Source organism: Canis lupus, chromosome 2, assembly GCF_011100685.1.
Source record: "Canis lupus familiaris isolate Mischka breed German Shepherd chromosome 2, alternate assembly UU_Cfam_GSD_1.0, whole genome shotgun sequence".
In the NCBI taxonomy this organism is placed as follows: Eukaryota; Metazoa; Chordata; class Mammalia; order Carnivora; family Canidae; genus Canis; species Canis lupus.
Window position 1 is genome coordinate 73308580 of NC_049223.1, and position 18034 is coordinate 73326613.

The 18034-nt window shown below is 50.3% G+C and overlaps 2 protein-coding genes and 1 long non-coding RNA gene across 3 annotated transcripts in view; 2 read left to right on the plus strand and 1 right to left on the minus strand.

The window, feature by feature from the left end:
- Window positions 1-6487, plus strand: part of TRIM63 (tripartite motif containing 63) — a 56573-nt gene extending 50086 nt beyond the window's left edge. Inside the window, exon 9 of the mRNA XM_038531503.1 lies at window positions 6360-6487. Within this exon, the coding sequence (XP_038387431.1) occupies window positions 6360-6472 (113 nt within the window). The 3' untranslated portion in view covers window positions 6473-6487. The remainder of the gene's footprint in view (window positions 1-6359) is intronic.
- LOC111093412 lies at window positions 526-10781 on the minus strand. Its single transcript, XR_005355954.1, has 3 exons — window positions 10663-10781; window positions 1472-1663; window positions 526-976 (listed from the first exon to the last, which is right to left on the minus strand). It is a non-coding gene; the product is annotated as an uncharacterized LOC111093412 (long non-coding RNA).
- On the plus strand, window positions 10568-17968 carry SLC30A2 (solute carrier family 30 member 2). The gene is made up of 8 exons (XM_038531507.1): window positions 10568-10688; window positions 11354-11574; window positions 12302-12448; window positions 13168-13321; window positions 14043-14199; window positions 14902-15007; window positions 16064-16198; window positions 16670-17968. Exons 1-8 carry the CDS (start codon window positions 10639-10641, stop codon window positions 16813-16815), a joined length of 1116 nt encoding a protein of 371 aa, XP_038387435.1. The 5' UTR covers window positions 10568-10638; the 3' UTR covers window positions 16816-17968.
- Window positions 17969-18034: the final 66 nt, after the last annotated feature.

The window sequence follows — 18034 nt, forward strand, 5'->3', positions numbered from 1 at the left end:
CATAACACTCTGCTTTTTACTAAAGTATAGGTTCCTCCTTGAGCTGCAGTGAAGATATTTGGTTTTGGGGGGCGACTCCAAATCTGTGGAGTGATACAAGTTGGATGTGGCTAAAGGTGGCTGTTGACTGCTTGGTTAAAGCGCCCATTTGCAATTTTACATCGATAGATATAGTCCCAATTGTTTCTGGGACAAATATGGCTAAGGAATAAAACCATCAAGAATATGGCTAAGGGATAAAACCTCTTTGTGTGTGTGTGTTTTTTTTAAGATTTTATCTATTTATTCATGAGAGACACACAGAGAGAGGCAGAGACGTATGTGGGGGGAGGAGAAGCTGGGTCCATGCAGGGAGCCCATTGTGGGACTCAGTTCCAGGACTTCGGGATCATGCCCTGAGCCAAAGGCAGAGGCTCAACCCTTGAGCCACCCAGGGGTCCCTTATTTTGTTTTTAAAGACTTTATTTATTTATCTTAGAGAGAGAGAGAGACAGAGATAGCAAGAGAGAGCCACGAGCAGGAGGGGAGAGGGAGAAGCAGACACCTTGCTGAGCAAGGAGCCTGACGTGGGGCTGCATCTCTGGATTTCAGGATCATGACCTGAGCCGAAAGCAGAAGCTTAACCGACTGAGCCACCCAGAGTGCCCCAAGAAGCCCTCTTTGTTTGAAGTCTAGCCTTAACATCCTGATTGTAAAGAACCGCTGGCAAGTGGGAGAAGACTTATCCAGGAATTCGGGCATCCCCAAGTGCATCATCCAATCCAGTCATAAGGAAAATGAGACCATCTATTTTCTCCACAAGTCCGTAGTTAACCCAATGGAGTAGGGGTAGGCTCAGGCTTTTAAGGATCCATTTTGTCATCCCAGCTACACAAATTTGGTCAAGGTGCTAGTTGAGTTGTACAATTGTTGGGGAATCCATTCCATTTTCCAGCTGTTTAAATAATCATATGTCTATGGGGTCCTGTTGTTGTCCCTACAGGATAACAAGAACAAAAAGATCGTTTATACATGAGCTACTATGGCAATTTCTCTAATGTTTGCCTCAAGTTGATCAGCTTAGGCAAACAACAAACACTGAAAGACGATCAGAATCGAATTTAACGTCCGCAGAGGTGTATTATTGAATCATTATTTTTCTCTCTGTGATCACCCTAATTTCTGGAGATAGGCAAATCAAGTATAACACATTCGAAAAACAAGTTCAATATTAACAAACTTGACTTAATCATTTAATAAGCTCAGCAAGAATAGTGATTGATCAGAGATCTTTCAAAATTTGCTTTGCTGGAACTCTTTATGAGGAATCTCAACTGAACTTTTGGTAGTGTCTCTAGGCCAGAAGCCAAGACCAAATACTTGCCATCAGACATGCTTGTAATACCTGTGGATTGGGCAAATTTTGCTTCTTAAGGTCCCCCAAATATCTTGAGGTTCCTGTACCTGCCAAGAAGTGACATTCTTTACTTACCTGGTAAAGATGCTGGGAACTCAAAGCAGGTATCAAGCCAACATTTTCAAGGGGATTTATTGGTTTCATGTTCATAAAGTCAACTTTAGTTTCTTAAAGGTGTCTGGTTGCATCTGAGTCTATGCAGATCTCTTTCAAATATGACATTCTAGTCAACACCTTCGTAAAATAATCGATGTTCCCATTGGTGTCCTGTTACAAGGAGAACAAATTTTTATTGAATTTATGCAAATAACTATGATTGCCACGAATGAAAGAATACTCACTGAGACTTTTTGTATTTCAGAAGGTTTGGATAGAGAAAATTTAAATGCTTCATGGTACTTGAGTGGCTCAGTCATTTGAGCTTCTGACTTTTTTTTTTTTTAAAGATTTTATTTATTTATTCATGAGCGACATAGGCAGAGGGAGAAGCAGGCTCCCCACAGTGAGCCCAATGCAGGACTCAATCCCAGGACCTCAGGATCACACCCTGAGCCAAACACTCAACCACTGAGCCACCCAGGCATCTGGAGCTTCTGACTCTTGATTTCAGCTGAGATCATGATGTTGGGCATGTGAGATCGATCCCCGCATCAGGTCTACTTAAGATTCTCTCCCTTTTCCCCTCTTGCCCCTTGCACACGCATGCGCCTTTCTCTCTCTAAAAAACAAAAGAAAAAAATTATCTTATCCTTATATCTTAGGAGAATAGGAGAATAAAATAGGAGAATAAAATAAAATAAAATAAAGCATATTAGGAGAAAGTTTCCTTAATCTGAAAGAGCAAACATTGGAGAGCCAGCAATGTTTTAAACAAGATTCACAGAAACTATAATCATTTTCCTCAGTTCATTTAGTTCTATGGTACTAATTTTTGTTCAGTTCAAATGCAGCTTTTTAGTTAGTTCTGGAAATTCTTACCCATTTCAGTTTTATGATCTTAAATATACCAAATACTTGTATTTGTCAAAAGCTCTTTTTATGAATCTCCTTGAAGATGAAACACATTTCACAAAAAGCATCAGAACAATAACTATGGATATTTGTAATGATCTGATATGAGAGTTCATTATGAGGCAATTGACAAGGAAATCAGTTATTTCTGTGACACATCAAATCTCAGGGAAGTTTGTTAAAAACTTTAGGAAGTTTCAAAGCACATTCCTAAATAGGATTTCAGATCATCAAAGACCTGCTAAAGACAAACATAGAAACTGGTTTTTCTGGGCAAAGAAAAGAAAAAACAACTTTGTTTACATTTTCTTATCAAGAGCAGACCAACAATCCAAGAAAACTTAATCTTTTTAACAGAGAGAAAGCAGAATTTCAGTCTTATACCAGTATACTTTAAAAATCCACTCATTTCAGGGGCACCTGGGTAGCTCAGTGGTTGAGCATCTGCCTTCAGCTCAGGGCGTGTTCCTGGGGTCTTGGGATCAAGCCCTGCAGGGAGCCTGCTTCTCCCTCTACCTATGTCTCTGCCTTTCTCTGTGTGTCTCTCATGAATAAATAAATAAAATCTTCAAAAAAAATTCACTCATTTCAATTTTTGTTGGTCCTGACCACACATAATACTCCTTTCCAAAGATTTCCCTTCATAAACCTTCCACAACTTTCTTTTCCATTCAGATTTTGTCCCAAGCCGTTTCTCTCCAACCAGTTTCACTTTAGGACAAAATTACTTTTTTTTCTCTCTCTTCAACAAAAGGAAATTTTGTATTTCCGTTCCTTATATCTTTCTTACACATCTCTTAGTCTCCTATCTTCGGAGTTGCTTCCCTTTTTTTCATCAACCTAAATTACATTTAGCAGAATTTTGCACCTCAGTCTCCAGTGAAAACTAAGCAGTAACCAATTGTGAATTATTATACCAGAATTCTTTAGATGGCAAATTTATGAATCAAGCACAAATCGTGTTCTTCAACACTCAAAATCCTTAGTTCCTCTGCAGTAAGAAGTCAATCACGAACCTACGTTCAGGATTCATTGCTCTAGCTCTCCATTCTATTTGGAGAAGACCAAGATGTCCAATGAATTCAATCCAATTTATTATCCAAGCGAAACTTTGAAGTTTCAGGTTACCAAAGACTATCTTAATAACTGCCCATGAAAACTTCAGGACAGAAAAGTTCACCATAATTTTAAGTCCTCATTTTGCTGACAAACTGCAACAGAGATAAAATGATCTTCAGCAAACCTTGGTAGAAGTTTCAATGAATTTAAATACTGAATTATGTTCCTCTTATGTTCACTAAAAAGCCAATCAATCTGTTTCCCATTGTCAATTTTTACCTGGGGCCCTGGTGGGGAAATTTGAAGTGGTCGGTGTAAATCCAAGGGGGTGCTCTTTACTCCTTGATAGCAAGGGTAGAAGGAGGAGCCAATGGCATGGGAGTCACCGTGCACTGTGTAGGGACCAGTTATGTAGGCTGCACCCAAAGTGGTGCCAAAACAGGGAGAGGAGAGGGAGGCAGAAGAGGTAAAGTGCTGCAGAGGACAGAAAAAGCTGGTTCCTGGTTCTTAAAGTTCACCAGCTCAGACAGATGAGCAAACGCCTTATTTTTCCACCAGTAAGAGGGAAAAGGCAGTCCATATCAGGCCAGAGAAGACAGGGGGTGTCCCTGAAACAAAAGGAGTTTTGGCAGCTGCTTGGGAATATTCCTTAAAGTCCCCATCCGGAGGTAGACTAACCACAGTTGGCTCCTATTATCATAGCCATTAACGTAGGAAATGAAGGAGGGAGAAGCCCCCACATGCAGCAAGAGTAAGCTATGTCTATTGGGAGGAGGAACAATCAGAGAGTCAGTATCCAGTAGGTCAGGAGGTGGCTGGTTAGCAAACACATTCTGTAAGAGGCTCCTTAGGTCGAGGTCCTGATTTAGGGCTATGAAACCAAGCGAGACATGTATGGGACTTGCCACCATATGGAGTTCAGCAGAGAAGGTCAAGCTGGAAAATAGTATAAGAAAGAGGCCTGTGAGAGGGCCATATCTCTTGATCTAGGAGTTTGTCAAATTTGCTCCAGCTTTTAAGAACACAGCCCAAGGGGATCCCTGGGTGGCGCAGCGGTTTAGCGCCTGCCTTTGGCCCAGAGCGCGATCCTGGAGACCCGGGATCGAATCCCACATCGGGCTCCCGGTGCATGGAGCCTGCTTCTCCCTCTGCCTGTGTCTCTGCCTCCCTTTCTCTCTCTCTCTCTCTCTCTGTGTGTGACTATCATAAAAAAAAAAAAAAAAAAAAAAAAAAACTTAAAAAAAATACTCTTAAAAAAAAAAAAAGAACACAGCCCAAGGGCGAGTCCAAAGGAAGAGAGAGGTCCCATTTGTGGGAAAGACTGGATGCCGATTCCCAGAGGGGTGCCCTTGCCAAAGGGAATAGAGATTCCACTCCTGGTCACCATTTCCCTCAGGAGTTCTGCTGAGCTGAGCAAGGACCAGATCTCTATGAGGCAACTGACCCTTCTGGTGGTGTCCCATCTCAGAAAGAGGTAGCAGCAAATGGCATAACACTTCCTGTGGCGGTGTCTCCTGGCAGCAGGTAGAGCCAGATGCCCTTTGGCCAGACCAGGTGGGAAAAAGGATGTGGAGGACTGACCACTCAGATGCGTGGGAACATGTTTGCCTGCAGATCAAGATGGCAAGCTGGGCCACGCCAAAAGAGGAAGAAGGGTGGAGGGTGAAAGAAGCCAGGTGGCTGAAAGTCAGCCAGCCTCAGGAAAGGGTCTCCACCGAATCCCTAACATGAGGGGATTCTCTGGGAGGCGCAGCCAATTGTGCTGGACTTTGGGAGCAGACCTCGGGAGGGAGTAAGAAAGCAGACGAAGTGGGTCCTTCTCCCTCACGGGCCTGACAGGCTGACCTGCTCATCCAGTCCTCAGACCTGTAGACCATGCCAGGGAGCCGTGGTCGTGGCCACGGCCTTCAGTCATCTGGGAGGTACTAGGGGTAGACTGAAGTGGGGCTGAAAAGAGAAAGGAGAGGGAGAGAAGGGTCACTTCCAAGGGCAGAAGGGGATTTCTCTCACCCTTTGGGGTAAGGGTAGTCCAGCTGGTTCCCCCTTTTGGCTTTGGTTCCTTACCACACAGGAACCTCGCAAGGAATTTTCAGTTCCCCAAGGAATGCTAGAGTTGGTCCACTGAGGGAAAGTCCTGAGAAATTCCGGGAGAATCTGGAAAGAGTCCTGGACCAGCAAAAGCTCCCTGCACAGATGTGTGTCAGGGTGGAGAGGGCACAAAATCTCCCCACGAGGGCCACCAAATGTGGTGGCTACATGGGGTGTCTCTCCCCATCAGATAAGGGCCCCTCAAATGCGGGCAACTGATCGAGTGAAGCCTGTGGCGCTGGCAGTGATAAGAATTCACCTGAGGCCGAACAAAGGAGATAGAAGTTTCCTGAATATACCTGTAAGGGAGAAGAGGGCAGAACAGCAGAGGAGAGATTGTCCGCAAGGAGGCAGTGGGTGGCAGCTGTTTTTAAAGGGGGAAGATGAGGCCGTAGAGCAGCATATGGAAATTCCCCCTTGTTTGGTAACTGTGCCTAACTGTAAGTAGCCCATTGATTAGTTTGGAGCAATGGATATTTTGAGGTGTGGCCTGGTGGGCCTGTCTGTATTCAGCCAGGTGGTGGCTGAAGCGCCTTCTACAACATTCCATTGCTCAAGCCTGTTTGCCTAAAAGCGGACCTCTACACAAATTGTGTAATATGTTACACACAAATACACAAAACAAGCTGTAGAGTTTAACAGACTACTGCATAATGAGATTCTGTGCTGCTAGTCAAGATTCTGTGTGTGCAAGTCAAGAAAAAGACACCTGCCAAGCCCCCAGAAGCCCTCATGTGGCCCCTTCCTTGGAGGTAGCCACTATCCTGTCTTTTTTTGATAACCATACACTTGCTTTTCTTTATAGTCCCTAAAATATCTTCCTATAGAAGACTGAAGGAATTTGCAGCCAGAAAGAGGGAGGTTTTCATCATTTTGAAATCACAAGAACCAAGACGTCTGGGTGGCTCAGCAATTTAGTGCCTGCCTTTAGCCCAGGGTGTGATCCTGGAGTCCCTGGATCGAGTCCCACATCAGTCTCCCTGCGTGGAGCCCTCTGCCTATGTCTCTGCCTCTCTCTCTCTCTCTCTCTTTGTGTCTCTCATGAATAAAAAAATAAAATATTTTTAAAAATCACAAGAATCAGTATTACAACCTGTCCACATTCTGCTTCCAGATTTCTTCTCCAGGTTACTGATAACATGAGAAACAGATATCAGTTCACTATCTTGTCACTTATCAGAGAGAGGGAAGGCAGTTAAAGCCAGTAGTCAAAGTTTAAATTCCAGGGAGGTATCTCTTGACCGCAAGTAGGAAGATCTCTACCTTGCCACACAAGAGGCTCTACTTGTCCTCGCAAACCAGAACACTTAAGGCTAATATGAAGGGTTCTTGATCAAAAACTTCCTTTAAGATCATGCTGTAAGAGAGGAAAACTTCAAAGGGGTTAGTCCAATGGATCTTCAATATGGTTCCATAGCCTGCTACATTAGAACCACCAGAAAAGGTTTATTTTTTCCCAAACCTTTAATTAGGAAAAATTTCAAACATGGAAAGGTAGAGGGAATGGTGTAATGTACCCCCATCGGTCAGTTTCAACAGTTAATGACACATTTGTTTCTTTATCATTACCCACTCCCAGCACTGGGATTATTTGGTGACAAATCCCAGATATCATATCATTTTATCCTCCAATACTTCAGATAAAGGTATTTTTATTTTTAAAAAAAATATTTATTTATTTTAGAGAGAGACTGAGAGCTGGAGTGGGGAGGGGGCAGAGAGGAGACAGAGAGAGAGAAGTCTTAAGCAGGCCTATGCTGAGTGTGGAGCCTGACATGAAGCCAGATCCCACAATCCTGAGATCCAGCCAAAATCCAGAGCTGGATGTTTAACCAACTGAACCACCCAGGTGTCCCTAGATAAAGGTATTTTTAAAAATCAAAGCCACTATAGGGGTGCTGGGTGGTTCAGATGGTTAAGCGTCTGACTCTTGGTTTCCCCTGGGGTCATGATCTTGGGGTTGTGAGATCAGGCCCAGAGTTGGGCTCTGTGCTCAGCAAGAAGTCTTCTTGAGATTTTCTCTCTCTCCCTCTGCTCCTCCCCCTGCTCATGTGCTCTCTCTCTCTCAAATAAGTAAATAAATATATCTTTTAAAAAAATCATGGGGTGCCTGGGTGGCTAAGTCACTTAAGTATCTGCCTTCAGCCTAGGTCGTGATTACAGGGTCCTGGGATCGAGTCCTGCCTGCATTAGGCTTCCTGTTCAGCGCGGGTGCCTGCTTCTCCCTCTCCTGCTCTGCCTGCTTGTGTGCTCTTTCTCAAATAAATGAATAAAATCTTAAAAATAAATAAAAAATAAAAAGTAAAAGTAAAAATAAACAAACCCACTATACCATAAAAAATAAACAATAATTTCATAGCAGCATGAAACGTTGAGGTTTCTTTTTTAATTTATTTATTCATTCATGAGAGACACACACACACACACACAGAGGCAGAGACATAGGCAGAGGGAGAAGCAGGCTCCATTCAGGGAGCCCGTTATGGGACTCAATCCTGGGACTCCAGGATCACGCCCTGGGCCGAAGGCAGGCACTAAACCACTGAGCCACCCAGGGATCCCAAACGTTGAAGTTTTAAGCATTATTGTTCCAGGGATCCCTGGGTGGCTCAGCGGTTTGGCACCTGCCTTTGGCCCAGGGCGCAATCCGGGAGTCCTGGGATCGGGTCCCGCGTCGGGCTCCCTGCGTGGGGCCTACTTCTCCCTCTGCCTGTCTCTCTGCCTCTCTCTCTCTATGTCTATCATGAATAGATAAATCTTTTAAAAAAAACCAAAACATTATAGTTCCCAGACCTACAGAAACAGACCTGTGGAATGTGGAAATCTGTATCTTTATCTGTATCTTCTAACTGTAGGCTCTCCGCCCAGCACTGAGGCCAACTCGGGGCCCCAACTCATGACCCTGAGATCAAGACTGGAGCTGAAATCAAGAGGCAGACACTTAGCCAAGTGAACCAGCCAGGTGCCCCTGGAATTTATATTTTTAAAATAAAGTTCCTCAGGTTGAGGTCTGAGGACCTCCACAGAGGACCTCCTGGCAATCTGTAGTCAGGTATAATATAAGCAGACCGAGCACTTTTTTACTATATCAAAGTCTTAACTGGTCAAGCTCCTGTAAGTCAAGTCCATCTTCTTAATTTAAAGGAAATCTGGCATAAAAGTTTTTAATAAAATGAATATATGCACCTGAATCCAATTTTTTAAAAGATTTTATTTATTTATTCATGAGAGACACAGAGAGAGAGACAGACAGACAGACACAGGCAGAGGGAGAAGCAGGCTCCATGCAAGGAGCCCCGACATGGGTCTGGATCCCAAGTCTCCAGGATCACACCCTGGGCTGAAGGTGGTGCTAAACGGCTGAGCCACCCCTGGGCTGCCCCTGAATCCAATTTGTAAATCTACATTTCTAGAGAACTTATCAATGTGCTCTGCATCAAAGGGAACAAAAGGGATACAAAAAAAAAAAAAATGCTTTTTAAAGCATTAACATTTTGCTATCAAATAAAAGATTCTGATTGAGTTGGTTTGATGCAGGGTTTTGGAACCTGCATTTTTAAAAAATATTTTATTTATTTATTCACGAGAGGCACACAGAGAGAGGCAGAGACGTAGGCAGAGGGAGAAGCAGGCTCCCACAGGAAGCCCGATGATAGACTTGATCTCTGGACTCTGGGATCATGATTCAAGCCAAAGGCTCAACCGCTGAGCCACCCAGGCGTCCCAGAAACCTGCATTTAAACACCTTTTCCAAGTACTGCTGATTTGGACTGGTTTTTAGACTATACCAGGAAAACCACAAAACCTAAGGTAAACGTTTTTCACAGAGTCCAGAGGAGGTGGAAAGGCACTCAGTGGGGACCCAGTCTAGGGCGGCATGGTGCTGCCATCCTCTCTCCTTGCACCTAGTCTCCAAATAAAATGACTTTTGTCTGGGAGAGACTGAGGTGTCCCTTTTTATCCCCAGCGGTGTGGACAAGTGACTTGCACCTGAGACACTTGTCTACGTGAAGGGACATTGCCAAGCCACGGTCCCCTAGACCAAGGACACTGGGGATGATGGAGTGACTGGGCAGAGAGGTCAGCAGTCCGGAGTTCTTTCTATATAATCCATCAGAGTTCATCCATTAGGCTAGGCCATAAGGTCCTGACACCACCTCCCCCAAGGGACCGCTGTGAGAGGACACAGCTTAAAGTGGGTGGTGGGTGCACCAGGCCAACACAGGCAGCTTCTCCCGCGGAACACCACGTACGGCACCTTCCTGGGGCTTCTGTGAGATGCTGCGGGGCAGGGAAGGGAGGGTGGCGGTGATTCTTTGCAGATGGTCACTGCTGCTGAAGGGCCACACTGCTCCGTGTAGGGTGGAGATAAAGCCACTCCAGATAGCAATCGGGGCGCGCGGGAGGCGGGAGTCACAGCCAGTCAGTCACAGCCAGTCCCAAGGAGGCCCTTGCCCCAGGCCCAGGGCGGGCACGTCCCGCCCCAGGAGACCCCTAGCCCGAGCCCAAGAACGCAGCCGGCCTCAGGAGTCTCCAGCCTGAGGGCAAGACACACCTGGCCTCGGGAGCCGCATTCCTGTTCTCAGGGGACCCAATCCCACAAACGGAGCTCGGCGAACTCCTGGGCGGGATGCGGCGGGCCGAGCGCGGGGGAGAGTGCGCGCAGCCGCCGCCCAGTCCCAAGTCGGGCGGGGGCGGCTCCTCGCGGCCCGGGGGCGCCGGGGCCGAGCGCTCGGGGCAGCGCCGGGGAACCCTTTGCGGCCGGCCTGCCCTCCCCCACCCCGCGGCCTTTTGCACACGACGCGCAGCTTCACACGGGGAGGCCGGGGCCGGATAAAGCGGCGGGCGCGGGGCGCAGCGGCGGGCGCGCACGGGCTGCGGGGGCCGGGGCTGCAGGGGGCCGGCCGGGCGCGGCGCGGGCGGGAGCGGCGGCGGGAAGCAGCCGGCGGGCGGGCGGGCGGCGAGCGGGGCCCTCCCGGCAGGTGGGTGCGCGCTGCGCGGGGGCCCGCCCGCAACTCCCAGGGCGCACGGGACGCGGCGGCGGCGCGCGGCTGCCCGGACCCCGCGGGGGCGGCCCGGGCCGCATGGAGCCCACGGAGAAGCAGCACCTGGTGGACACCAAGTCCGGAACCCGGTAAGGCGGGAGCCGCGGGGCCCAGGGCGCGGCGTCGGGCGCATCTCCTGGTTCGCCGCGGGCTGGACGGTTTGGCCGGCGGCTCGGCCGGGCCCACGCGGAGGGGGCGGCGGGAGGCGGGGGAGGGGATGCCGAGCTCGGGCGGGGGGATCAGCCCCCCACCTCGCGACTGAGCCGGGAGCCTGACCCCCGCGCGCTGGTGCGCTGTCGCGTGCCTGGAGCCCCGCCCCCGCCCCACACTTTGCCCCCGGGCAGTCCCGCCCTGGGAGGCCCTGGGTCCCCAGGTGCACAAGAGGGGCGCCTGCCCTCCTCCCTGAGCCTGAGCTCTGTTCCTTCTCCGTGCTTGGCTGCGCTGGCCCTGCGCCTTGGCTAGTGCCCAAGGTCTTTGCCTCCTCCGGGCCCCGGGACGGGAGAGGGGGGCGGGGGGGGGGGGGAGGGACACCCTGGGCCAAGACCCCGAGACTCCTGGACTGTCATTTCCCCAGCACCCCGACTCCACACATGAGTTTCTGGTTACCCTTCAGTGACGGTCGGGCTTGGCGTGCCCCTCGCTACTCTTTTCGTTGGACACATGGGAACCCCAGGCCCACAGAGAGAGGACTGAGTCGGCCCTCCTTGCCCCCCACTCAGAGCTGAGTCCGCCCTCTCCCGTCCTCTCCGGCCAGGTCTTACACGGGATCTCTGTGGCAGGAGGGGACTGGCTGGATCCCTCTGCCCTCACCTGGCCTGGACTTGCAGGCCATTGAGTTAGTCGCTGAGAGTAACCATTACTGTCATGCCCAGAAGGGTCCTGCCAGTCACCTCGAGCCCAAGAAGGAGCGGGCCCGGCGACAGCTTTATGTGGCCTCTGCCATCTGCCTGGTGTTCATGATTGGGGAAATCGTTGGTAAGGACTTTTGTGCTAATTAAATGAAATTGGGTACATGGATAGTCTCATGATCCAAAAGGCTTTCCTCCAGGATGTTCTCAGTAATATTATACTAGTAGCCCCCGGGGCGTCTTGCCTGACTCCGGTAGAGTATGTACCACTTGATCTCAGGGTCGTGAGTTCAAGCCCCACGCTGGGTGTGGAGCCTATTTAATTAAACAAAACAAAACAAAAACTAGTAGCCCCATTTATTGAATATTCACTATGCTGTTGAATATTCAGTACACTGAGTCTTTCATATACAGGTTTTCTCATCCGGTCCTCATGACAAGCTTGTATTGTCATGTGGGTGCTGCTATTCTTCTTTTACAGATGATGAAACTGAGGCACATTAGGGTTAAGTAATTTGCTCAAGGTCACACACATCCAGTGTGTAAGGGATGGCCTGAATAATGCCTAGAAGGAAAGACCATTTACTGAGTGCCTACTATGCTTTCCAGGCCCTATTTGAACTTGATTTTGACAATCACCTTCTAAGTAGATCGTGTCAGTCCCATTTCACAGACAGAAGTTGAGGCTTAGAGAAAGTCACTTGCCCGTGGTTACACAGCTATTGGGTCCAGAGGTCCCAAATCCACAGTCTTTCTCCAGAACCTGTGATTTCTCTGCTGCATGCCCAGTCTGGGAAGTTGGCTCCATGAGGAGCTGATAAAACTTTTCCGTTTCCCTGGTCCTGCTCCTGCAGGTGGGTACCTAGCTCACAGCTTGGCAGTCATGACCGACGCAGCCCACCTGCTCACCGATTTTGCCAGCATGCTCGTCAGTCTCTTTTCTCTCTGGATGTCCTCCCGACCAGCCACCAAGACTATGAACTTTGGCTGGCAGCGAGCTGGTAAGGACCCTGGTTGGGGTGCGGATGGGATTGGAAGAAGGGGTAGGTCAAGACATAGGTTCTTTGGTGGCTGCCATAGGTGGATCCCTGAGTGAGTCCAGGAGGGTGATTTGGGTTGGGGAAGAGGATGTGAGTTGTGGCTTCTGACTTCTGCTAGGTCCTAGTCTGATGGGGGAGCCCTGGCTCCCTGTCCTCTGGGAACTTCTGGTCTGCAGGGAAGGAGAGTTCACTTTCCTAAGAAATGAAATGGCCAGACTTCAAGAACGAATGACAGTGGAATCAACTCTGCACGTAATTCCATGTGGAATAATTTCCTCTGGGGGGAAAGGCCAGCAAAGCCTTCTGGAAGATATAGGCTTTAAAACCCTTTTGGTTCATCTCTGAGCTGCATTGTCATTTTCTTCATGGGGGATGGCCCAGTCTCCCATCAGAAGCCTCAGTTTGTCAGCTGAGCAATAGGTACATATTTTAGAAAGTCAGTTTCTTTACAAAAAGGGTTGACTTCATAAACTCCTTCTAGCTCTGATGTGATCTGACATATGTGTGGTGAGGTAAGGTATGACCATGCCAGCCATACCGTCCGCAGAGCCGAGGTGGATCCAGGCCCTGACTTTGCAGGGGAGGGGCGGAGGGATCATGGAGGGATGAGAGATGGGGAGGCCTCCTCAGTCTTCAGGCCCCACGCTAAGATTGGTGTTGGGGGTTGGGTTCTTCCTCAGAGATCCTGGGAGCCCTGCTCTCTGTACTGTCCATCTGGGTCGTGACTGGAGTGCTGGTGTTCCTGGCAGTGGAGCGGCTAATCTCTGGGGACTATGAGATCGAAGGGGGGACCATGCTGATCACATCGGGCTGTGCTGTGGCCGTGAATATCATGTGAGTGTGGCCTCAGTTCCCTGTGAGGCCTCCCTCCCACTTTTCACACACACATCTGCACACCTGCTCTCAGTGGAAGGAGGCCATGCATAGGCCGCAGGACGAGAATTTCCTCCTGGTCTGAGCTCTGGTTCCTGAAACACCTCTCTGCCTTAGGCCTAGACTAAGGCCATTGAGAGCTATGAGTCTGCGGCAGCATCAACTCTACCCTCGCTCCCCTCTTAGATATGAGTGGATAACCTGGGAGCCTTCATTCCTGAAATGGGGAGGGGTGAGTGTAGTTCTTACAGGAGCAGATGTCCCTAGGGGGAGAATCCAAGTTCTTTTCTGGCTGGTGTGCCTGAAATTGGTGTCAGAGGCAGTGTGTGTGTGGAGCATGGGTGTCTTCTTTGGGCTTCTCCCTTGCTCAATGGTCTTGAGCAAGCCACCTCCCTCTCTGGGCCTCAGCTTTCTCTTTTGTGAAATGGGATGGGGAACTAGGTGACCTCCATGGTGCCCTCCTGTTCTGAGATTTGGCATCCTTGTGCCCAGATTCAGCCTAGCATTGGGGCTGAGCCCATCCTCCTGTGGTGCTCTGAACCAAGGCCAGGTGGGTCGGGATCCTCACAAGGCAGAGGGATCCGACAGTTTGGGGATTAGGATTTTTGTCCCACAGGAACCCTACTGGGGGGCCTCTACCTGCTACATCAGTAAGCCCTTGGCTTTGTCTTTGCTTCTTTAGAATGGGGTTGACTCTTCATCAGTCTAGCCACGGGCACAGCCATGACTCCAGCCAGCAGCAGGAGAACCCCAGTGTGCGAGCTGCATTTATCCATGTGATTGGAGACTTTCTGCAGAGTGTAGGCATCTTGGTGGCAGCCTATATTTTGTACTTCAAGGTCAGAACTGGGGACAGAGGGAGGTAGGCTGGGAGGTGGGCTAGAGAGTATAGATCATCTGGGGGCTCCTCTCCACACATGGCCCTTTCTGGGTTCTAGCTCCCTCCCAGCTGTGTGGGGAGAGGGAAGGAACATTTACCCAGTGCCTAGCAAGTGTTGGCACTTATGATCTTCACAATAATCCCAAAGAGGCGGTGGTGGGGCTTTCTGCATCTCAGAAAGGTTCGGTGACTTGGATGCTGTCACACAGCTGGGAAATTGTGAAGTCAGATCCAAACCCAGGCCTGTGTGCTGCCAATGCTTGGGCCTTGCCAATCACTAGAGGCAGAATGGTGTAGTGGAAAGAGTCAGGCATCGTGGCTGAAGCCCAGCTTCACTCCTTGATAGCCGTGTGCTCTAACTGGTCCTCAGTTTCTCCATCTATCAATCGAGATGTTGGACCATTGGTGTCTAAGATTCCTTTTAGTTTTGTTCACACTTCAGTCCCTTGATCAAGGAGGCGTGGGAAGGGACTGCCTGTGCCTTGTCCTGAGCTGTGATCTGTGTGGACACAGGATAAAAGGTAGAGAGAACTGGGAGGCAGAGCCAGAGCCCAGCCTGCAGAGAGAGCCCCTTTCCCCGGCTCAGCAGTGGATGGGAAGGGCAAGGGAAGCTGAGATGTTGGGTGGTGAGCCACAGCTCTGCCTTCCTCATTTTCTGTAGCCAGAGTACAAGTATGTAGACCCCATCTGCACCTTCCTCTTCTCCATCCTGGTCTTGGGGACGACTTTGACCATCCTGAGAGACGTGATCGTGGTGCTGATGGAAGGTAATCTGGGCTTGGGGCTCTCCTTTGTTCTGAACTCTACGACACTAACAAGTTTGGCAGGGAGTGCAGGTGGGGGGCGCAGGGAAGTCCCAGCACATTGGCAGGGAGCCATGGTCTGGAGCCTGGCACAGGCTGGAAAACCTCCTGGGGCTCCAGGCCAGTCTTGGCATGGAGCTGGAGCCCTCAGGTGTGGCTGTTCCTAGAAATGTCCCCCGGACTACCTTCCCTTTCCACTAGCCCCAAGGTATCTCCTCCCTGATGGGGTGTATCCTCCCTACCTAGTCTGGTAAAGCTCCATCCCTCCCCCATACACTGCTCAGTCTCTGTCTACCTTCCCTACAGCAGGATTCCACTTCCCATTGCACTGGGGGGCAGACTGAGGTTCAGAATCCCCAATCCACTCCAGTTCAGTGCCTTCCTTTCTGAGGCCTCTGGCTCTGGAGCACGTGGCTGGGCTCTAGGGGCTGGGGAGAGGATTCCTCAGTGCTGGCAAATGGTCCACCCTGAGTTACCGCATTGACCAGCTTTCCTGTGCCCCAGGGCCTCGGGTCATGGGGCTCTGGGTGGCCAGGGTCAGTTTGAAGTGGGGTTCTGATTTGGAATTAGTGGAAGTGTCTGGTCAAAGGTCAAAGCATCTTCTTCAAGAGAATGACCCAGGTACCAGGGAGGATGCTGATGCCCAGTGTGGGGGCAGCGGCCCCCTGCATTCTTCCTTTCATTACAAAAAATAGTCATTGGGCCCTTGCTATGGGCCAGGCACTGCTCTAGGCCCTACCGATGTGGAATTTCCATTTTAGTGGGGGAATTTCCGTGGAAATTTCTCGTGGAATTTCCATTTTAGTGGGGGACACAGGCAGGAGACTAACAAGGTCATGACGTCAAGTGTGAAGAGGAAAAGACCAAGGGGCGATATGAGGGAGATCATCTGGAAGGTGGAGGCACCATTAGATCTGCTGGCCCAGGAGGTCTGCTCTGAGGAGACTGCTCTGGAACAGCAGAAACGAGCAGCGGTGGGAGGGAGCAGTCTCCTTCAGCCCCTGTCCCTGCCATCTTCAGGGACCCCCAAGGGTGTGGACTTCACGGCCGTTCGGGATCTGCTACTGTCGGTCGAAGGGGTGGAAGCCTTGCACAGCCTGCACATTTGGGCACTGACCGTGACCCAGCCTGTGCTGTCTGTCCATATCGCCATCGGTGAGTGGGCAGGCCCCCCAGGGGCAGGGTGAGGGAGAGCGGCCACCAGAGGCCTGGGGCCATCCCCGAAGCACCCAGGGACCTCAGATGTTTGTAGCACAGCTGCTTTGAACCTGGTCCCACACTGAGTGCTTTGTAGATATTATTGGGATCATCACAATCCCATTTCTAGATGAAAGAACTGAGGTTGGTGACTGGGGAGGCGGGCAGTAAGGTCACTTGCCCAGGCCAAGAAAAGATTCCTAGCCTTAAGGCCAAGGCTTCCCCTCCTCTTGCAGGATTGTGCCAGGTGTGGGGACTGGAGGGTGGCCTGGTGCAGGAGTGAAATGGAGGGGGGCTGTCCCTGATGCCTGTCTCCTGTTCTGGGGTAGGGGGGTAGGGAATGAGATAGGCTCCTGATTGTTCCTAAGGGCCCTAGAGTGAGTAAATCATTCTCTGGTGCCTCCCCTGCTGTGTCCTCTCGGCCCCCAGCTCAGAATGCAGATGGCCAGGCTGTGCTGAAGGCAGCCAGCACCCGCCTACAGGGAAAGTTCCGCTTCCACACCATCACCATCCAGATCGAAGACTACTCTGAGGACATGAAGGACTGTCAGGAGTGCCAAGGCCCCTCCGACTGACTACTTGGCCAAGTGCTAGCTGAGGCTTGGACAGGACCTGCAGGTGGTGGGGCTAAGTGTCCCCCAGGCCCGGCTGTGTTATAAAGCAGCTCCCTCTCCCGACCTCTGCTCTGTGTTCGGTGTGAAGGAACTGCCCCCTGCCTCCCCCATCTGACTATTGCCAGTTTAAGGCTGGAGACTCCGCAAGTGTAAAAAGCTGGTATGACCCCGCTCCTGCAGCTTCTGGTGCCTGGCAGGGCTGGGTTTGGGCCTAATCTTCAGCTAATGCTTTCTTGCCACCAGCCTCAGGAAAGACAGTGAGGCCCAGTGACGGGTGGCCGAGGGGAGACTGGTTTCAGGGTCCCCTTGCCCACCTGCCCAAGTCCTCATTTCAGTCTGCCTGGCTTGTACCTCATGAATCTATGAAGAAGCCCTGGGACAGAGTTTCTCCCTCTGCCTATAACAATATGGTTTAAGGAGTCCTTGGGGGTTGGGAGTTGTGAGGATCTGCACTGTCCAACCTGTCCCCCTGAGATGGGAAACCAGTGGGCACCCAAGGCCTGTCTGTGCCTTAGTCACTTCAGCTATGAGCCACACATTTCCCTTTCTTGGAGGGAGGAGGCTTGTCACCACCTAGCACCCAGCTGGTTTCTTCTTTCCTTATTCCCCCAGCCCAGGAAACTTGTGCTGACACCATGATGCCTTTGCCACAGGTGGTGGGGGTGAGGGCAGAGATTTTAGCTCGGGTCCTGCCCTAACGGGCCACACAGCCCCAGGCCCACTTCTCTTGCCCCGATAGAGTCCCAGGGACCTCAGAAACTGAAATCTGATGTGATTGGGCCAACTCTGCTGCCAAGTGTAGCTCGATCTGCTCAAAACTTGAGGATGGACGATGAAGAGGAATTGGTTGTACAATGAATGGGTGGGAGACGCTGGCTTCCTGAGGTGTATGTAGATTCCTGACTTAGGGGCAGCTTGTGTTTACGAGATGAAGAGGGGAGACTTGTCCCTAGTCTCAGAGAAGGCAGCACATCCACTCATTAGGTAGCCCTGGTCTTTGCTAGCAAGTGTCCTTAGGTCTCATCAGAGAATGAGAGACCAAGGATGAACCCACCTCACAGGGTTGTTGTGAGGACTGGAGCCAAAGCCTATCAAGCTCCTGGTGTTGCTTGAAGAGTGTGTACTCTGATCATTCCGGAAAGACCCAGCATGAGGCCGCCTTGCCCAAGAGCCAGGTGGG